Source organism: Schistocerca serialis, chromosome 11, assembly GCF_023864345.2.
Source record: "Schistocerca serialis cubense isolate TAMUIC-IGC-003099 chromosome 11, iqSchSeri2.2, whole genome shotgun sequence".
Taxonomy (NCBI): Eukaryota; Metazoa; Arthropoda; class Insecta; order Orthoptera; family Acrididae; genus Schistocerca; species Schistocerca serialis.
The window spans coordinates 67,997,318-68,012,602 of NC_064648.1; the positions used below are offsets into that span (position 1 = coordinate 67,997,318).

The 15,285-nt window shown below is 41.1% G+C and overlaps 1 protein-coding gene across 2 annotated transcripts in view; it reads left to right on the forward strand.

The window, feature by feature from the left end:
• The window catches only part of LOC126427376 (coatomer subunit beta'), a 174,490-nt gene that overhangs the window by 17,708 nt on the left and 141,497 nt on the right, over positions 1-15,285 (forward strand). For both annotated transcript variants that reach the window (XM_050089724.1, XM_050089723.1), the window contains exon 3: positions 5,093-5,285. In XM_050089724.1, coding sequence (XP_049945681.1) covers positions 5,093-5,285 — 193 coding nt within the window. The remainder of the gene's footprint in view (positions 1-5,092; positions 5,286-15,285) is intronic.

Here is a 15,285-nt window from a genome sequence, read left to right on the forward strand (position 1 = left end):
GAGTACTTAATTGAAGTCGTTATGTGACGTTTTATGTAAAATACATTTATGTAAGGAATGGCTGAGAAATGTTTAATTTGTAATTGTCATGTTGTCAGCAACTTATGTGGTGTTGGTGGGAAAGGTGTTGGATTAGCAAATGTAGCATCGTGCAGCTGTCTGATATTGACAGCACATAATAAAATGGTACAATTGTGCTGTAGTCATATCGAGATGAATTAATGAATGACCAGGAACTGCACTTCCCTCACCATTGATTGTGTTACTGGTCAGCTGCATAAACCTTTTCCATTAAGGAATTCCTGGCACTTATAGAGGTAGTTTTCACGGAGTGGAGCCATTACTACATATCCACAGTACATCTTGCAAAGCGGGTGTTAATATATCTGATGGAACAAGACAGACATGTTCAAATGTAGAGCAGTAATGTGGTTTAATGTGTAACTTGGCTGGTGATGAAATATTTGAAGTTTGATGACACCTGGGTGACCTGCACCCGTTGCAGATGTAACCAGTCTAAGGCCAGGTTCTCATTCAAATGAGCAAAAATAGGCAAAGTTTGGAAATGTTTTTGAGACAATGAGAAGACATAAAAGTATCTTTTTGGGGATTATGGCGCGCTGAATTATGGTTTGATCAAGGGTCTGCGAGTTAGAAGTATGCAGACTGCATGCAGTGCAGCCCATCACAAGTCATCTGAAATCAAAAATGGATAATGTCACTCGATACTACATTAAATTTATGGAAGCTTATGCCTAATCATAATGAAATAATCTTAAATTTAATGATATAATTCTAACATGAACTTTCAGTTTGATTTCTTTCTTCTTTTTTTCAGTTATTATGGCTTTAAAAAAATAGTTAAGAGGTTGTGGGAAATTTTGGGAAACGAAGAAATTCCTGACTGCTAAGACCTAAACTTAATCATTGTAGACTCTGTTGTATTATGTTTGATTTTAGTGCTCCAATGTGGGTGTAAACTACGTAAATAAATAAATAGGTATAAGCTCCTAAGAAAAGTATTTGCTTTTCAGGGGCCAAAAGTACAAGTTAATAGGTTGAACCGCTTTTATGTTATGCTGCACGCAGTTCTGAAAAATTGATTGTCGAGAAAAACCTGTTTAAAGTTTAGGGAAAACTTTTATATGTCTTATTAGTCCAGTCTGCATAAAAACTACATGTCATTATATAATTTTTGTCTCTCTGAACACAAATCTGAAACTAGATTTTCAAAGTTCGAAATGGCTCATCCAATATGGCAGTCCAGAGATTATGCTTTGACCAAAAAAAGTGTTTTTGTTGCTTATGTTTTGTCTGCAACTCCAGGACAGTATATCAACCTTTCTTTGAACTTCAGTTGTTCCTGGAGAGCAATTCCCTTGTTCTTCTCGGCAAGAAAAGCCGATCTGGCTGAGCAGGATGTGCTATTTTCAGCAGCCTGCACACGTTGCACATAAAGTTTTTCAGCAAATATTTGCGTGCGTACTGAAATATAAATCATGTTGTGAACATCCTTCAAGGCACAACTAGATTTCTATGTGAGTCGGCGTGTCTGTATAAGAGCATCCCACAATGGCTGTTACTCTGCTTTGAACAATGGGCTGTAGAAACTTATGTAATGCATGGATTAATAAACTTTTTCATCTCAACATTCTTGATACATATATGTTTCCAAAAATGCTATAAAAATTGAGATTTTGCCCATTTGAATGAAAACCTGCCCTTCACCACCTGGCTCTCTTCAGATGTTGGGAGTAATGAGTCTGGGGTGATGCATTTAATTCCTTTAAGCTGCAAAAAGTATTCCAGCCATTGATGGTGGAGACAACGAATTCAAAATTGTTGAATAGACAGTGTTTTACATTTGTGGCAGGCCTTTCAGTGTGGTATACAGTTGACGGCTCCAGTTGTTGGCCTTTTTTACATAGTAGTTCATTTAAAAACTTCAAATAAATACTCGCTTCATGAACTGAAAAATTCTACTATGTACACAGTAGCTCAGTGAAATTATTTTGTATACCCACATGAGAGAGCTGAACAGGAAATGCTTGGGAGATATAGCCTGTCATTAAACTGAAAACTGAGCAGTGCTTGTTATGGGGAAAGTTGCCTTTCCTGGAAGAAAATTACAGGTTCCATGCAGGATGACTAAGGATCCATTTCCCCTCTAGCAATGTTGAATAGTGCACACAAATTTTTCTAGTCTATCCATTTACGAGGGGCGTTTGAAAAGTCCATGCAAAGTCCGAGAGATGGTGCATATCGAGGTCATATTTAGTTAGTAGCATCTTCGGAAATAACGCACACAAAGTTTCAGCCATATTAGTGTATTTCTTTGTGTTTGGCATTTTTGTGAATCAAGGAAGTAGAGCGATTGTCAAAAAATAGGCAAAGAAGAATTTTGTGTGTTGATTAAACATTACTTTATGAAAGGCAAAATGCCCCTGGAGACTAAAGAGAAGCTTGATAAACATTACGGTGACTGTGCACCTTCGATTAGAACAGTCTATAAGTTGTTTCAAAATTTTTGGAGTGGCCATATGAGCACAAGTAATGCTGAACATTCTGGATGCCCTGTGGAGGTTACGACTTCAGAAATCATTGATAGAATCCATAATAGGGTGATGGATGACAGAAGAGTTAAGATGCGTGAGATTGCTAATGCTGTGGGCATCTCGAATGAACGGTTACATAGTATTTTGCATAAACATTTGGACATGAGAAAGCTATCTGCAAGATGGGTTCAGCGATTACTCACGCTTGACCAAAAATGGAATCGCGTGAAGTGTTGCAAGGATGGTTTACAGCTGTTCAGGAAAAATGTGTAAGACTTTAAACATCGTTTCGTCACTGTGGATGAAACAAGGAAACATTGCTATACTCCTGAGACCAAAGAACAATCTAAACAATGGGTTACCAAGGGAGAATCTGCACAAAAAAAGGCGAGGACCAGTTCTTCGGCTGGAAAGGTTGTGGCGACTGTCTTTTGGGATTCGCATGGGATAATGCTCATTGAATATCGGAAAAGGGTAAAACTATTACAGGTGAATATTATTCATCATTATTGGACCGTTTGAAAACCGAGCTGCAAGGAAAACGCTGGCGATTGGACTGCAAAAAGTCCTTTTCCATCACGACAATGCACCAGCACACACCTCAGCAGTTGTGGTCGCAAAATAATTGGAAGTATGATTCCAACTCGTTTCACATCCCCCCCTCTTCTCCAGACTTGGCTCCCTCGGACTACTATTTGTTCCCCAATTTGGAGAAATGGCTGGCAGGACAATGATTTTATTGAAACGAGGAGGTGATTGCAGCAACTAACAGCTACTTTGGAGACTTGGACAATTCCTGTTAATCAGAAGGGATCAACAAATTAGAACAGCATTGGACAAAGTGTGTAAGTTTAAAAGGAGACCATGTTGAAAAATAAAAAAGGTTTACCCCAAACACGTAAGTAGTTTTTATTTTTGCACAGACTTTTCAAACGCCCCTTGTATGTTTGTTAGACTAGTTTTATTGGCAAATCATATCCGCATTCAGTATAATGTTAATGCAGTTTGTGAGGAAATCAACATCGCTAGGTCATGTCTGTGCACCTTTGATTTGTAAGGTGTGATGTGGTGGCTCGATATAACTTTGTGTGACACCCTTCGGTTGCTTCATGTGATGTAGTGGGGAACCACCTGCTCGCTGATCTGTTTACATACCAGTGGTGGAGAGAAGTGCACGGGTACAACACAGCAACTTACCTTCCCTTGCACGTCCCCCACACGTCCCCCGCTACACCTTGGTATGCCTCTGGAAGGCAGTTTATCCCTTAATATGGTCCTACTGCTCTTGGACGTGCTACACACAATTTATATTTGTTTCTCATCAACTTGATTTAAAAATAAACATTAATTTTACACCATTAAACCAGTATTCTTCCGTCACCAGCAGTGCAGAAATTACTGTAGGGTATGTAATGTAGTTAAATTTGTACTTGAAAACATTTTCACTTAGAAGCCACGGTTCTCAAGTTATTCAAGAGAAACATAAAAAAAAAGACCTTTAATTGCCGACCACCAAACCCCCCCCCCCCCCCCCCCCCCCCCCACACACACACACACACACACACACACACACACAGTGTAACACATACCTCACCAGTCAGTATTTTTAGTATGTTGTTCAGGACACACTTTCCTAACTCGGTGCACAAATTTGCAGCTACACAGTTTTTCCCCTAGTTGACGTTTTTTAGTCTTCGTTGACTGGGCTAAAACATTGGTCCGATAGGCCTACTTGGCCTAGGCACACTACCTCTCCGACATCCAGGATTTCATAAAAGTCTGCTTTCCGAGCAAGTGGATCGGCCGAGGTGTGTTAATTGCGTGGTCCCCACGTTTACTAGACCTGACACCTCTCGACTTTTTCTTTTGAGGATTCGTAAAGGATCCTGTCTCGTTCCATCCGTACTAGCACTTTTGTAGCAGAGCTCATAGCTAGAATGTGTCACATAACTGACGGAAATCACATTGAATCTATTTAGCTAAAGACATTAACGCATTTTGCTATAAAGTTATACCATCGGGCAGTATGAGTTTTCACATCCTAAAGTCTTTTTTGATACACCCAGTTTTGTTTGTTACACGATCTGACTGCAGAAACGGCAAGAATATTGTCAGTTAGTAGCCACAGATCTAAGCGATTGTATGAATGAACGGCTTCAGTTGGGTATGACGTAGCTGAAATTGTGGACTGTCTTCCTCATCAGATTAAGATTGTTAGCAAAACTGGAGGTGGTGTCATATGCTCGTAGTGTGATGTCTCTTGGGGGTAGATTAATATTCCCCCCCCCCCCCCCCCCCTTCCTCATATTTAATGAAGTTTAGCTGTTTATTATGGAAAAGTGATTTCAACCGCGTGACACCAAATGGTGTCGAATGACTGAACAATGTGGATTTCCAAACTACGCTGGAGACTCACTGCTCTTTTTAGTTGTGTGTGACCATCAGTTTGGTAATTCTCTCTCCTCTGTCTGTGTACCTGCCACATGCTATGCACTAAATAAATAATGTAATTGTGCCGTGTCGACTGCCGCCTACAGGTTTGCGACCTGCCCGTGCGCGCCGCAAAGTTCGTGCCCCGCAAGAACTGGGTGGTGACGGGTTCGGATGACATGCAGGTGCGCGTGTTCAACTACAACACGCTGGAGCGAGCGCACGCATTTGAGGCGCATACCGATTACCTGCGCTGCATCGCCGTGCACCCCACACAGCCGTACGTCCTGACCAGCAGTGGTGAGTGACGCCCAGTGTGCACAGGAGAAAATAATTTTAGACTCAATCTTGCAGACTCTCACATTACGCCGGTTTATCGAGCACTAGTGACCTTTGTATTTTTCTCATTGGTTATTCTCTAAGTTTAGATTTTGTCTTGGACAGGAGTTGTAAATATTATTATGCTCACTTTTTATTGACTATGGATGTATCAATTTGTGGATTTCTTCTCCAAATTTTACAGTATCTGCTGGAAGGCAAGAATTTAGTACAGTAACCATATTTGCAAATAAATGAGATGACACTTCTCATAAAGATGTGTGCAATGTATTTTTCACACACAATACAACATCCTTCTTGGGCAAACAGTAGATTGTATGAGAACATTAACAATAATATTGCAATTCTGGATGTGATTGTCAGCTTGACAGTTCAGAATAGTGCCGTATTTATCCAATTATAAGATGATACTTTTTCCCAAGTTCATCATTCGAAAATTACAGTGTCGTCTTATACTCGCAGATTAAACTATTACTGCTGAGGCAAACATTTTTATGTTGTTTAATAGAGGATATAAGGGTCATCTTTTATTTACAGATGAAGTTTAGGATATTTATTCTGAAAAATTCAGAAGGGCAGGGCCAGACAAGAGAGACACTCATTCCAACAGGCTGGAGGAATTCCCATACGCCGAAGTGCTCGAAACAGTATCAGTGTCGCTCGAACAGTCGTGCGACATTTGACTCGTGCGGTGCTAGTGTGAGGGATATGCGAGAAACTATGAACTAGTCACTACAACAGTCAATTTCTCTGTTTAAAATTTGACAGTTTTGTGAAACACCAGAGGAAAAAGCATCAATTTGTCATCTCAGACTCTTACTGTATTTGAACAGGTTTGGAATAAAAGTTCTCATAAGTGTATGGATACTGTGAACAAACATTTATGCTGCTTTTTTAGGTAAGGTAACATTCCAAAGTGGAAGTATTGTCCTTCATAAAACATTCCTTCATTCTAAAACAGATCAGTATTTTATTTGGATATGAGAGAATGTAATGATTTACTAAGGGGGTTGTAATGAGAGATTCGGTTGCTGCTCACATATTAGAGTACCGGGTAAAAACATTACCAGCTTTTAATCAGGATTAGGGCATGATGATGGTGATATTCAAGTGAAACAAGAAGGAAAATAAATCCAGAAGGAAAATAAATCCAGAAGGAAAATAAATCCAGAATAAAATGTCTTACAAATGAAGTAAATCATGTTAAACTGACTGTAATTGTTGTGTTCAAAGATACAGTATCGACAGCAATAGATAGATTCATTCCACATAAGTTTATAAGAGACGGGACTGATCCACCATGGTACGCAAAGCACGTCAGAACAGTGTTGCAGAAGCAACGAAAAAAAGCATGCCAAATTCAGAACAACGCAAAATCCCCATGACTGGCTAAGTTTCACGGAAGCTCGAAATTTAGTGCAGACGTCAATGCGAGATGCTATTAACAGTTTCCACAGTGAAACATTGTCTCAAAATATGATAGAAAACCCAAAGAGATTCTGGTCATATGTAAAGTACACCAGTGGCAAAAAACAGCCAATACCGTCACTGCGCGATAGCGATGGAAATGTTACCGATGATGGTGCCACTAAAGCGGAGTTAGTAAATACAGTTTTCCGTAATTCCTTCACGAAAGAAGACGAAGTAAATATTACAGATTTCGAAACCAGAGCAGCTGTTTGCATGAGTGCCATAAAAGTAGATATCTTAGGTGTTATGAAACAACTCAAATCACTTAAGAAAGGCAAGTCTTCCGGTCCAGATGGTATACCAATCAGGTTCCTTTCAGAGCATGCAGATGCAGTAGTGCCTTTCTTAGCAATCATACACAACCACTCACTTGACGAAAGGTCTGTTCCTAAAGACTGGAAAGTAGCACAGGTCACACCAATTTCCTATCAGAGGGGTCACAGTTCATAGTGATAGATGGTAAATCATCGAGTAGAACAGAAGTGATATCTGGCATTCTGCAATGTAGTGTCATAGACCCTCTGCTGTTCCTGATTTGCATAAATGACCTAGGTGATAATCTGTGCAGCCCCCTTAGGTTGTTTGCAGATGACACTGTAATTTCCCATCTAGTAAAATCATCAGATGATCAATTTCAATTACAAAATGATCTATAGAGAATTTCTGCATTGTGCGAAAAGTGGCAATTGGCACTAAACAAAGAAAAGTGCGAAGTCATCCACATGGGTACTAAAAGAAATCCGGTAAATTTTGGGTATACGATAAATCGCACAAATCTAAGGGCTGTCAATTCGTCTAAATACCTAGGAATTACAATTATGAGCCACTTAAATTGGAAAGACAACGTAGATAATATTGTCAGGAATGCAAAACAAAGGCTGCGATTTGTTGACAGAACACTTAGAAGATGCGACAAGCCCACTAAAGAGACAGCCTACATTACACTTGTCTGTCATCTGCTGGAATATTGCTGCAGGGTATGGGATCCTTACCAGGTAGGATTGATGGAGGACATAAAAAAAGTGCAAAGAAGGCCGCTCGTTTTGTGTTATCACGCAATAGGGGTGAGAGTGTCACTGATACGATACGCGAGTTGGGGTGGCAGTTACTGAAACAAAGGCGGTTTTCTTTGCGGCAAGATATAGTTACGAAATTTCAATCACCAACTTTCTCTTCCGAATACGAAAATATTTTGTTGACACTTACCTAAGTACGGAAAAATGATCATCATAATAAAATAAGAGAAATCAGAGCTCGAGCAGAAAGATTTAGGTGTTTCTTTTTCCCATGTGCCATTAGAGAGTGGAATGGTGGAGAAGTAGCACGAAAATGGTTAGATGAACCCTCTGCCAGGCACTTAAGTGTGAACTGCAGAGTAACCTTGTAGATGTAGAAAATAAATTACAGATGCAAGAACTGTCGTGGACATATTACCAATAGATGTAAGTAGATCACAGGATGAGTGAGAGTTTGAGAATTGGACTGAATCGTATTGGCGAGTTTTTATTGGTGGATTAGTGGCTGTTGTTACATACTAGAAGACATTGGAATCTGTGTTGCTCAAACACAGCACTACGGAAGAGTCAGAGGGAGACACGGATACCAGCTTGGCTGTAGTGAGCAGGCGGCAGATTATGTCACGTTGCCAAACATGGGAATCCATTATGTGAACTTCGGCTTTTTAGGAACATCTACCACGTTTAAACTGCAGTTTACCTGAATCCATTCATAGTCGGGATTGAAACTACAAATGTACATTTGTCTTTCTTCAGTTGGCCATCAACTTAAGACATAGTCAGAATTGTCTCCTACATTTCTGCGGAAGCCAAACTGATTTGGCCAGTAGTTGACTTACTCTTTCCATCCTGACATAAATAATTCCTGTCAATAATTTGCAAGAAATGAAATGAAAGAGGAAGCCGCCTGGTAGAATTTTGCACAGAGCGTAACCTAATCATAGCTAACACTTGGTTCAAGAATCGTAAAAAAAGGTTGTATACATGGAAGAATCCTGGAGATACTAGAAGGTATCTGATAGATTACATAATGGTAAGACAGAGATTTAGGAACCAGGTTTTAAATTGTAAGACATTTCCAGGGGCAGATGTGGACTCTGACCACAATCTATTAGTTATGAACTGTAGATTAAAACTGAAGAAACTGCAAAAAGGTGGGAATTTAAGGAGATGGGACCTGGATAAACTGACTAAACTGGAGGTTGTAGAGAGTTTCAGGGAGAGCGTAAGGGAACAACTGACACGAATGGGGGAAAGAAATACAGTAGAAGAAGAATGGGTAGCTCTGAGGGATGAAGTAGTGAAGGCAGCAGAGGATCAAGTAGCTAAAAAGACGAGGGCTAGTAGAAATCCTTGGGTAACAGAAGAAATATTGAATTTAATTGATGAAAGGAGAAAATATAAAAATTCAGTAAATGAAGCAGGCAGAAAGGAATACAAACGTCTCAAAATGAGATTGACAGGAAGTGCAAAATGGCTAAGCAGGGATGGCTAGAGGACAAATGTAAGGATGTAGAGGCCTATCTCACTAGGGGTAAGATAGATACTCCCTACAGGAAAATTATTTGGAGATAAGAGAACCACTTGTATGAACATAAAGAGCTCAGATGGAAACCCAGTTCTAAGCAAAGAAGGGAAAGCAGAAAGGTGGAAGGAGTATATAGAGGGTCTATACAAGGGCGATGTACTTGAAGACAATATTATGGAAATGGAAGAGGATGTAGATGAAGATGAAATGGGAAGAGAATGTAGATGAAGATGAAATGGGAGATATGATATTGCGTGAAGAGTTTGACAGAGCACTGAAAGACCTGAGTCGAAACAAGGCCCCGGGAGTAGACAACATTCCATTAGAACTACTGACGGCCTTGGGAGAGCCAGATCTGATAAAACTATACCATCTGGTGAGCAAAATGTATGAGACAGGCGAAATACCCTCAGACTTCAAGAAGAATATAATAATTCCAATCCCAAAGAAAGCAGGTGTTTACAGATGTGAAAAATTACCAAACTATCAGTTTAATAAGTCACGGCTGCAAAATACTAACACGAATTCTTTACAGACGAATGGAAAAAGTGGTAGAAGCCGATCTCAGGGAAGATCAGTTTGGATTCTGTAGAAATATTGGAACACGTGAGGCAATACTGACCTTACAACTTATCTTAGAAGAAAGATTAAGGAAAGGGAAACCTACGTTTCTAGCATTTGTAGACTTAGAGAAAGCTTTTGACAATGTTGACTGGAATACTCTCTTTCAAATTCTAAAGGTGGCAGGGGTAAAATACAGGGAGCGAAAGGCTATTTACAATTTGTACAGAAACCAGATGGCAGTTACAAAGAGTCGAGGGGCATGAAAGGGAAGCAGTGGTTGGGAAGGGAGTGAGACAGGGTTGTAGCCTCTCCCGGATGCTATTCAATCTGTATATTGAGCAAGCAGTAAAGGAAACAAAAGAAAAGTTCGGAGTAGGTATTAAAATCCGTGGAGAAGAAATAAAAACTTTGAGGTTCACCAATGACATTGTAATTCCGTCAGAGACAGCAAAGGACCTGGAAGAGCAGTTGAACAGAATGGACAGTGTCTTGAAAGGAGGATATAAGATGTACATTAACAAAAGCAAAATGAGGATAAGGGAATGTAGTCAAATTAAATCTGGTGATGGCGCGGGAATTAGATTAGGAAGTGAGACGCTTAAAGTAGTAAATGAGTTTTGCTACTTGGGGAGCAAAATAACTCACAGTGGTCGAAGTAGAGGATATAAAATGTAGACTGGCAATGGCAAGGAAAACGTTTCTGAAGAAGAGAAATTTGTTAACATCGAGTATAGATTTAAGTGTCAGGAAGTCGTTTCTGAAAGTATTTGTATGGAGCGTAGCCATGTATGGAAGTGAAACGTGGACGATAAATAGTTTAGACAAGAAGAGAACAGAAGCTTTCGAAATGTGGTGCTACAGAAGAATGCTGAAGATTAGATGGGTAGATCACATAACTAAGGAGGAGGTATTGAATAGAATTGGGGAGAAGAGGAGTTTGTGGCACAACTTGACAAGGAGAAGGGATCGGTTGGTAGGACGTGTTCTGAGGCATCAAGGGATCACAAATTTAGCATTGGAGGGCAGCGTAGAAGGTAAAAATCATAGAGGGAGACCAAGAGATGAATACACTAAGCAGATTCAGAAGGATGTAGGTTGCAGTAGGTACTGGGAGATGAAGCAGCTTGCACAGGATAGAGTAACATGGAGAGCTGCATCAAACCAATCTCAGGACTGGAGACCATAACAACACCAACAACAACAACAACAATTTGCAACTGTGATTTATGAAACTAAATCATTATGGTGTAGTTACAGTTTATTGTTAATGCAACATACAGAATTTCTACACTTTGCTTGTCTTTTGTTAATATACAGGGTTTTTAAAAAAGAATATGCGTATAACAAAACATTATGTTGTCAAAACTATTGACCACTGTGCCAGGGCTCGGTTATTGGAGGGACAAATACATTGTTTGGTTTATATTCATTGCCACAACATGTTGTTTGTCTTCTGTTTGCTTGGTTACTGTCACATGTTTCAAAATGGCTACTCCAAAGCAGAAATCATTTTGTGTTCTCGAGTCTGCAAAGTATAATTTGATGAGAAACACTCGCTGAAGGTGTCAACAGTTTGTAAACACGGGATGTGTATGTAAAGGAAAGAATCATGGTCACCCACGTCTTTCAGATGAAAGTGTTGCAAGAATTCAAACAGCTTTCAAACATAGCCATACAGAATGAACTCAGTTGGCAGTTACAACTGCCTACAATATCAATTTGGCACGTTTTGAGAATTCGGTTGGTTATGAAACTGTAAAAGTTACAGCTATTACAGTGTGCACCATGACGACTGACACAAATGTCTTGAGATTTACTGACGAGCTTCAGATTGCTGTTGACAATGATAACACTTTCACACTACACACTGTGTTCAATCATGGAGTGATTTTGCACCATAGTTGGAAAGTAAACAAACACAGTGTTTGAATTTGGAACCCACGGAAAACACACACACACACACACACACACACACACACACACACACACACACACACACACACACATTGAACATGCACAACATTCACCCAGAGTTAGTGCTTTGTGTGATATCCCATTCTTCTTTGCTGAAATAACTCAGCAGTATCTTGTTATGCTGCAAAACTGGTTTTTTCTGAGGCTGAATGACGACAGCTTCATTTTTCAACTAGACAGGGCACGCCCCTCACGGAAGTTGACAAGTGCGTGAATTTCTTAAGTGAAACTCTACAGAGCTGTTGGATCGGTTGTCAAAATGCCAGTGACTTAACACTTCTGAGCTGGCCTTCACGGTCTCTGGGATTGATGACCTGTGATTTTTTCCTCCTGGGGATTCATTAAGGACAAAGTTTATGTGCCAACACTACCACATAACGTAGAAGAGTTGAAGAAACGGATCTGTAGTGCCACATCATCAGTGACGATGGACACGGTTATCCGAGTTGTTGGAGGAATTAGAGTATCAGTGCAATATTGTTCGTGTCGCTGGTAGAGGACATATTGAACATTTGTGATATAAACTTGAGAGATTCATGAAGTCCCAAGTTTCGTAGTTGTAAGTCTTACAGTTTAATAAACATGTATCTTCGAAATATGTATATTCGTTTTGAAATAGTCTGTATATTGATTTGTTGCATGTCTATAAAGGGTCTCCTCCTTGACAAGCTCTGTGGAAGGGGACAAGTGAGTGAATGAATGAGCGAGCGTATTATGACAGTGTTCTCTCTGCCCTTTATTAAAAACTCGGAGAATATATGGGTAGGACATAGTTGAGCTTACAATGGTGAACCTAAGCAATAAGGCTAATGTGCTTAATAGTGTGATATAGATGGATAAATACATTAAGCTTTCAGAGCCAGTAGCTCCTTGTGGGAGAAGGGGTGAAAGGAGAAAGAAGGAAGAAGGAAAATGAGTGCCAAGGTTTAGGAAATAGAGAGATTGGGAAAAGTCACCCGGAACCCCCAGTTAGGGGAGACTTACCAGACGGGATGGGAAGGAAAGACTTGTTGTTTGGGACTGCACTTGACTAGATCTTAAAATCTGAGAGCTTAAGGTGGAAGATACAGTAATAACAAAGACAGAGATTTCTGACAAAACATTGTGCTAGAGTTAATAAGTGTAAAGCTAAGTGTATAAAAGGCAACGGCCTTGCTGCAGTGGCTACACCGGTTCGCGTGAGATTACCGAAGTTAAGCGCTGTCGGGTGTGGTCGCCACTTGGATGGGTGACCATCCAGGCCGCCATGCGCTGTTGCCATTTTTCGGGGTGCACTCAGCCTCGTGATGCCAATTGAGGAGCTACTCGACCGAATAGTAGCGGCTTCAGTCAAGAATACCATCATAATGGCCGAGAGAGCGGTGTGCTGACCCCACGCCCCTCCTGTCTGCGTCCTCCTCTGAGGATGACACAGTGGTCCCGGTAGGCCAGTCGTGGCCTGAAGACGGAGTGCTTTAAGTACATAAAAAGTGGTAGAGGTGGTGGGTGGGGTAAAATAGACAGGTCAAAAAATAAGATATAGAAAACAAAGGGAATGAAGAACAGAATAGTCACTGAGAAATAAAGTCGAGACCTTGAAAATTAAACTAAATTGAGGCCAGGTGGATGGCGAGAACTGAGGACAGGTAACGCCAATATCTGCGTGGGGAGTTCTGATGAACTGCTCTCTGGGGGAAGAATCTAGGCGACACGTGTAGTGAAAAGGGCACCGAGGTCATGACTCTCACATTGCAGAGCGTATTGTGTATTGTCAGTACACAAACCTGTGCCTACGCCCATTCGTCCTAACTGGAACTCGGCGGCAGTCGTACTGACGATGAAGGATGAACTGTGTTTACATAACAGCTGGTACGTGATGGGCTGTTTCACAGGTGGCTCTCCCTTTGCAGGGCTGGTACAGGTCGTGGTAGGAGGCTGCACAGGGCAAGTCTTACAGCAGAGACGGTCACGGGGGTAGGTGCCGTAGGGTAGGGAGACGGGTGCAGCAGGAGCGTAGAGTCCGAGAGGACAGTGTGGAGATTGGGGGGGGGGGGAGCTATTTTCTAGGCAGACAGAATGGACCTCATTTCAGGGCACAATTTACAATTTTAGGAAGTTGTAGCCTTGTCGAAGTAACAGATTAATATATTCGAGACCACTTTAGTCGTGACTGAAGAGGGGTGTATTCCTAAGTTGTTTTTTGCAGGGATAAGTGGTACAATTGGATTTGATGGCCTGGGAAATTTGCTTTTAAACTAGGCTGGTGGGGTAATTATGACAGGAGGGATAGTTTAATAGTGTGTCGGTCCCCATGCGGAATGCAGTTCACGAGTGATTCTAAGCAGTGTGGGTTCTGCGAGACTGTGATAGGTGTCTGGGGATACGTAGCACTAGATGACTAAGCACAGATCGTGTAATTCTTATAAGTTATGTACCGGAGATTTATGAGTGCAGAGCTTCTGTCCGACAGTGTCAGAGGTGTGTTTCCTCAGAGTTCAGATCGGAGGAATTCGGTGGCCGAGATATCGACGTGAGTTAAGTGCCACGCTCTTCGAACTACTGTAGCACGATTTTGGTCTCATCCTGCAGGAAGCGCCGTCCCTTTCGGAGAAACTTTGAGCGTGAATGGTGCGTGTGGCCTGCAATAATGTTCAAATTTCCCACAGCTGTCGTGGTGCCTCAAGTTACTACCAGAGGTCCTGTGGACATTCGGTGAGGTGTCCCCCTTAGCATACTACTCCTCAGTCAGCCAGCATCTGTAGCTCGGTGCATGTTTCGAGCAGCTGTTCGTCCGGACGGCGGCGTATCTGCCCGCAACTGTTGACTCGGTGTAACAATAAACGTGATTTGTCCGATAAGATGATGGGTTTCCATTGTTCCGTGGTCCAGCCTCAGTGAAGCTGTGCGTACTGTAAACTTAACTGATGATGTCAGTGAGTCAACAAGGGCCACTTAGAGGTTGCTGTGGAGCATTCTGTTGAACGGTGTGTGCTGAACGGAAACTATGGGTGTCTCCGTCACTCGTTAACTCACAAGCCGGTGTCATTAAAGGACAAGAAGGTATTTGAAATTTTGTGCAGCAGGCATACTCTGTAGGTTAGGTGGCTTTTGTGGGCCAATTTTAGGTTGTTTCCCAACTTAATAGACAAGTATCTTATTAGTGGTAGGCAGTGAAAAACTGATAACTCCGCCTGTCTCTAAAAACAGGTGGAGTTATGAGGTTTTCATTGCCTACCACTGATAAGATACTTGTGGTGTATTGAGTTGTCTGTAAAAACCTCGTAATTCCAGTAACAATAACGCCATTATCAAAGACAGACTTGCATTTCTCTAATCTGTCAATAACAAGGCTTCTGCTGTATAGTTTCACAAGTAGCAACTTTCTGTGTCACTTATATTATTTTTAAGGAACTGTTTTTGCTTCTCCTGC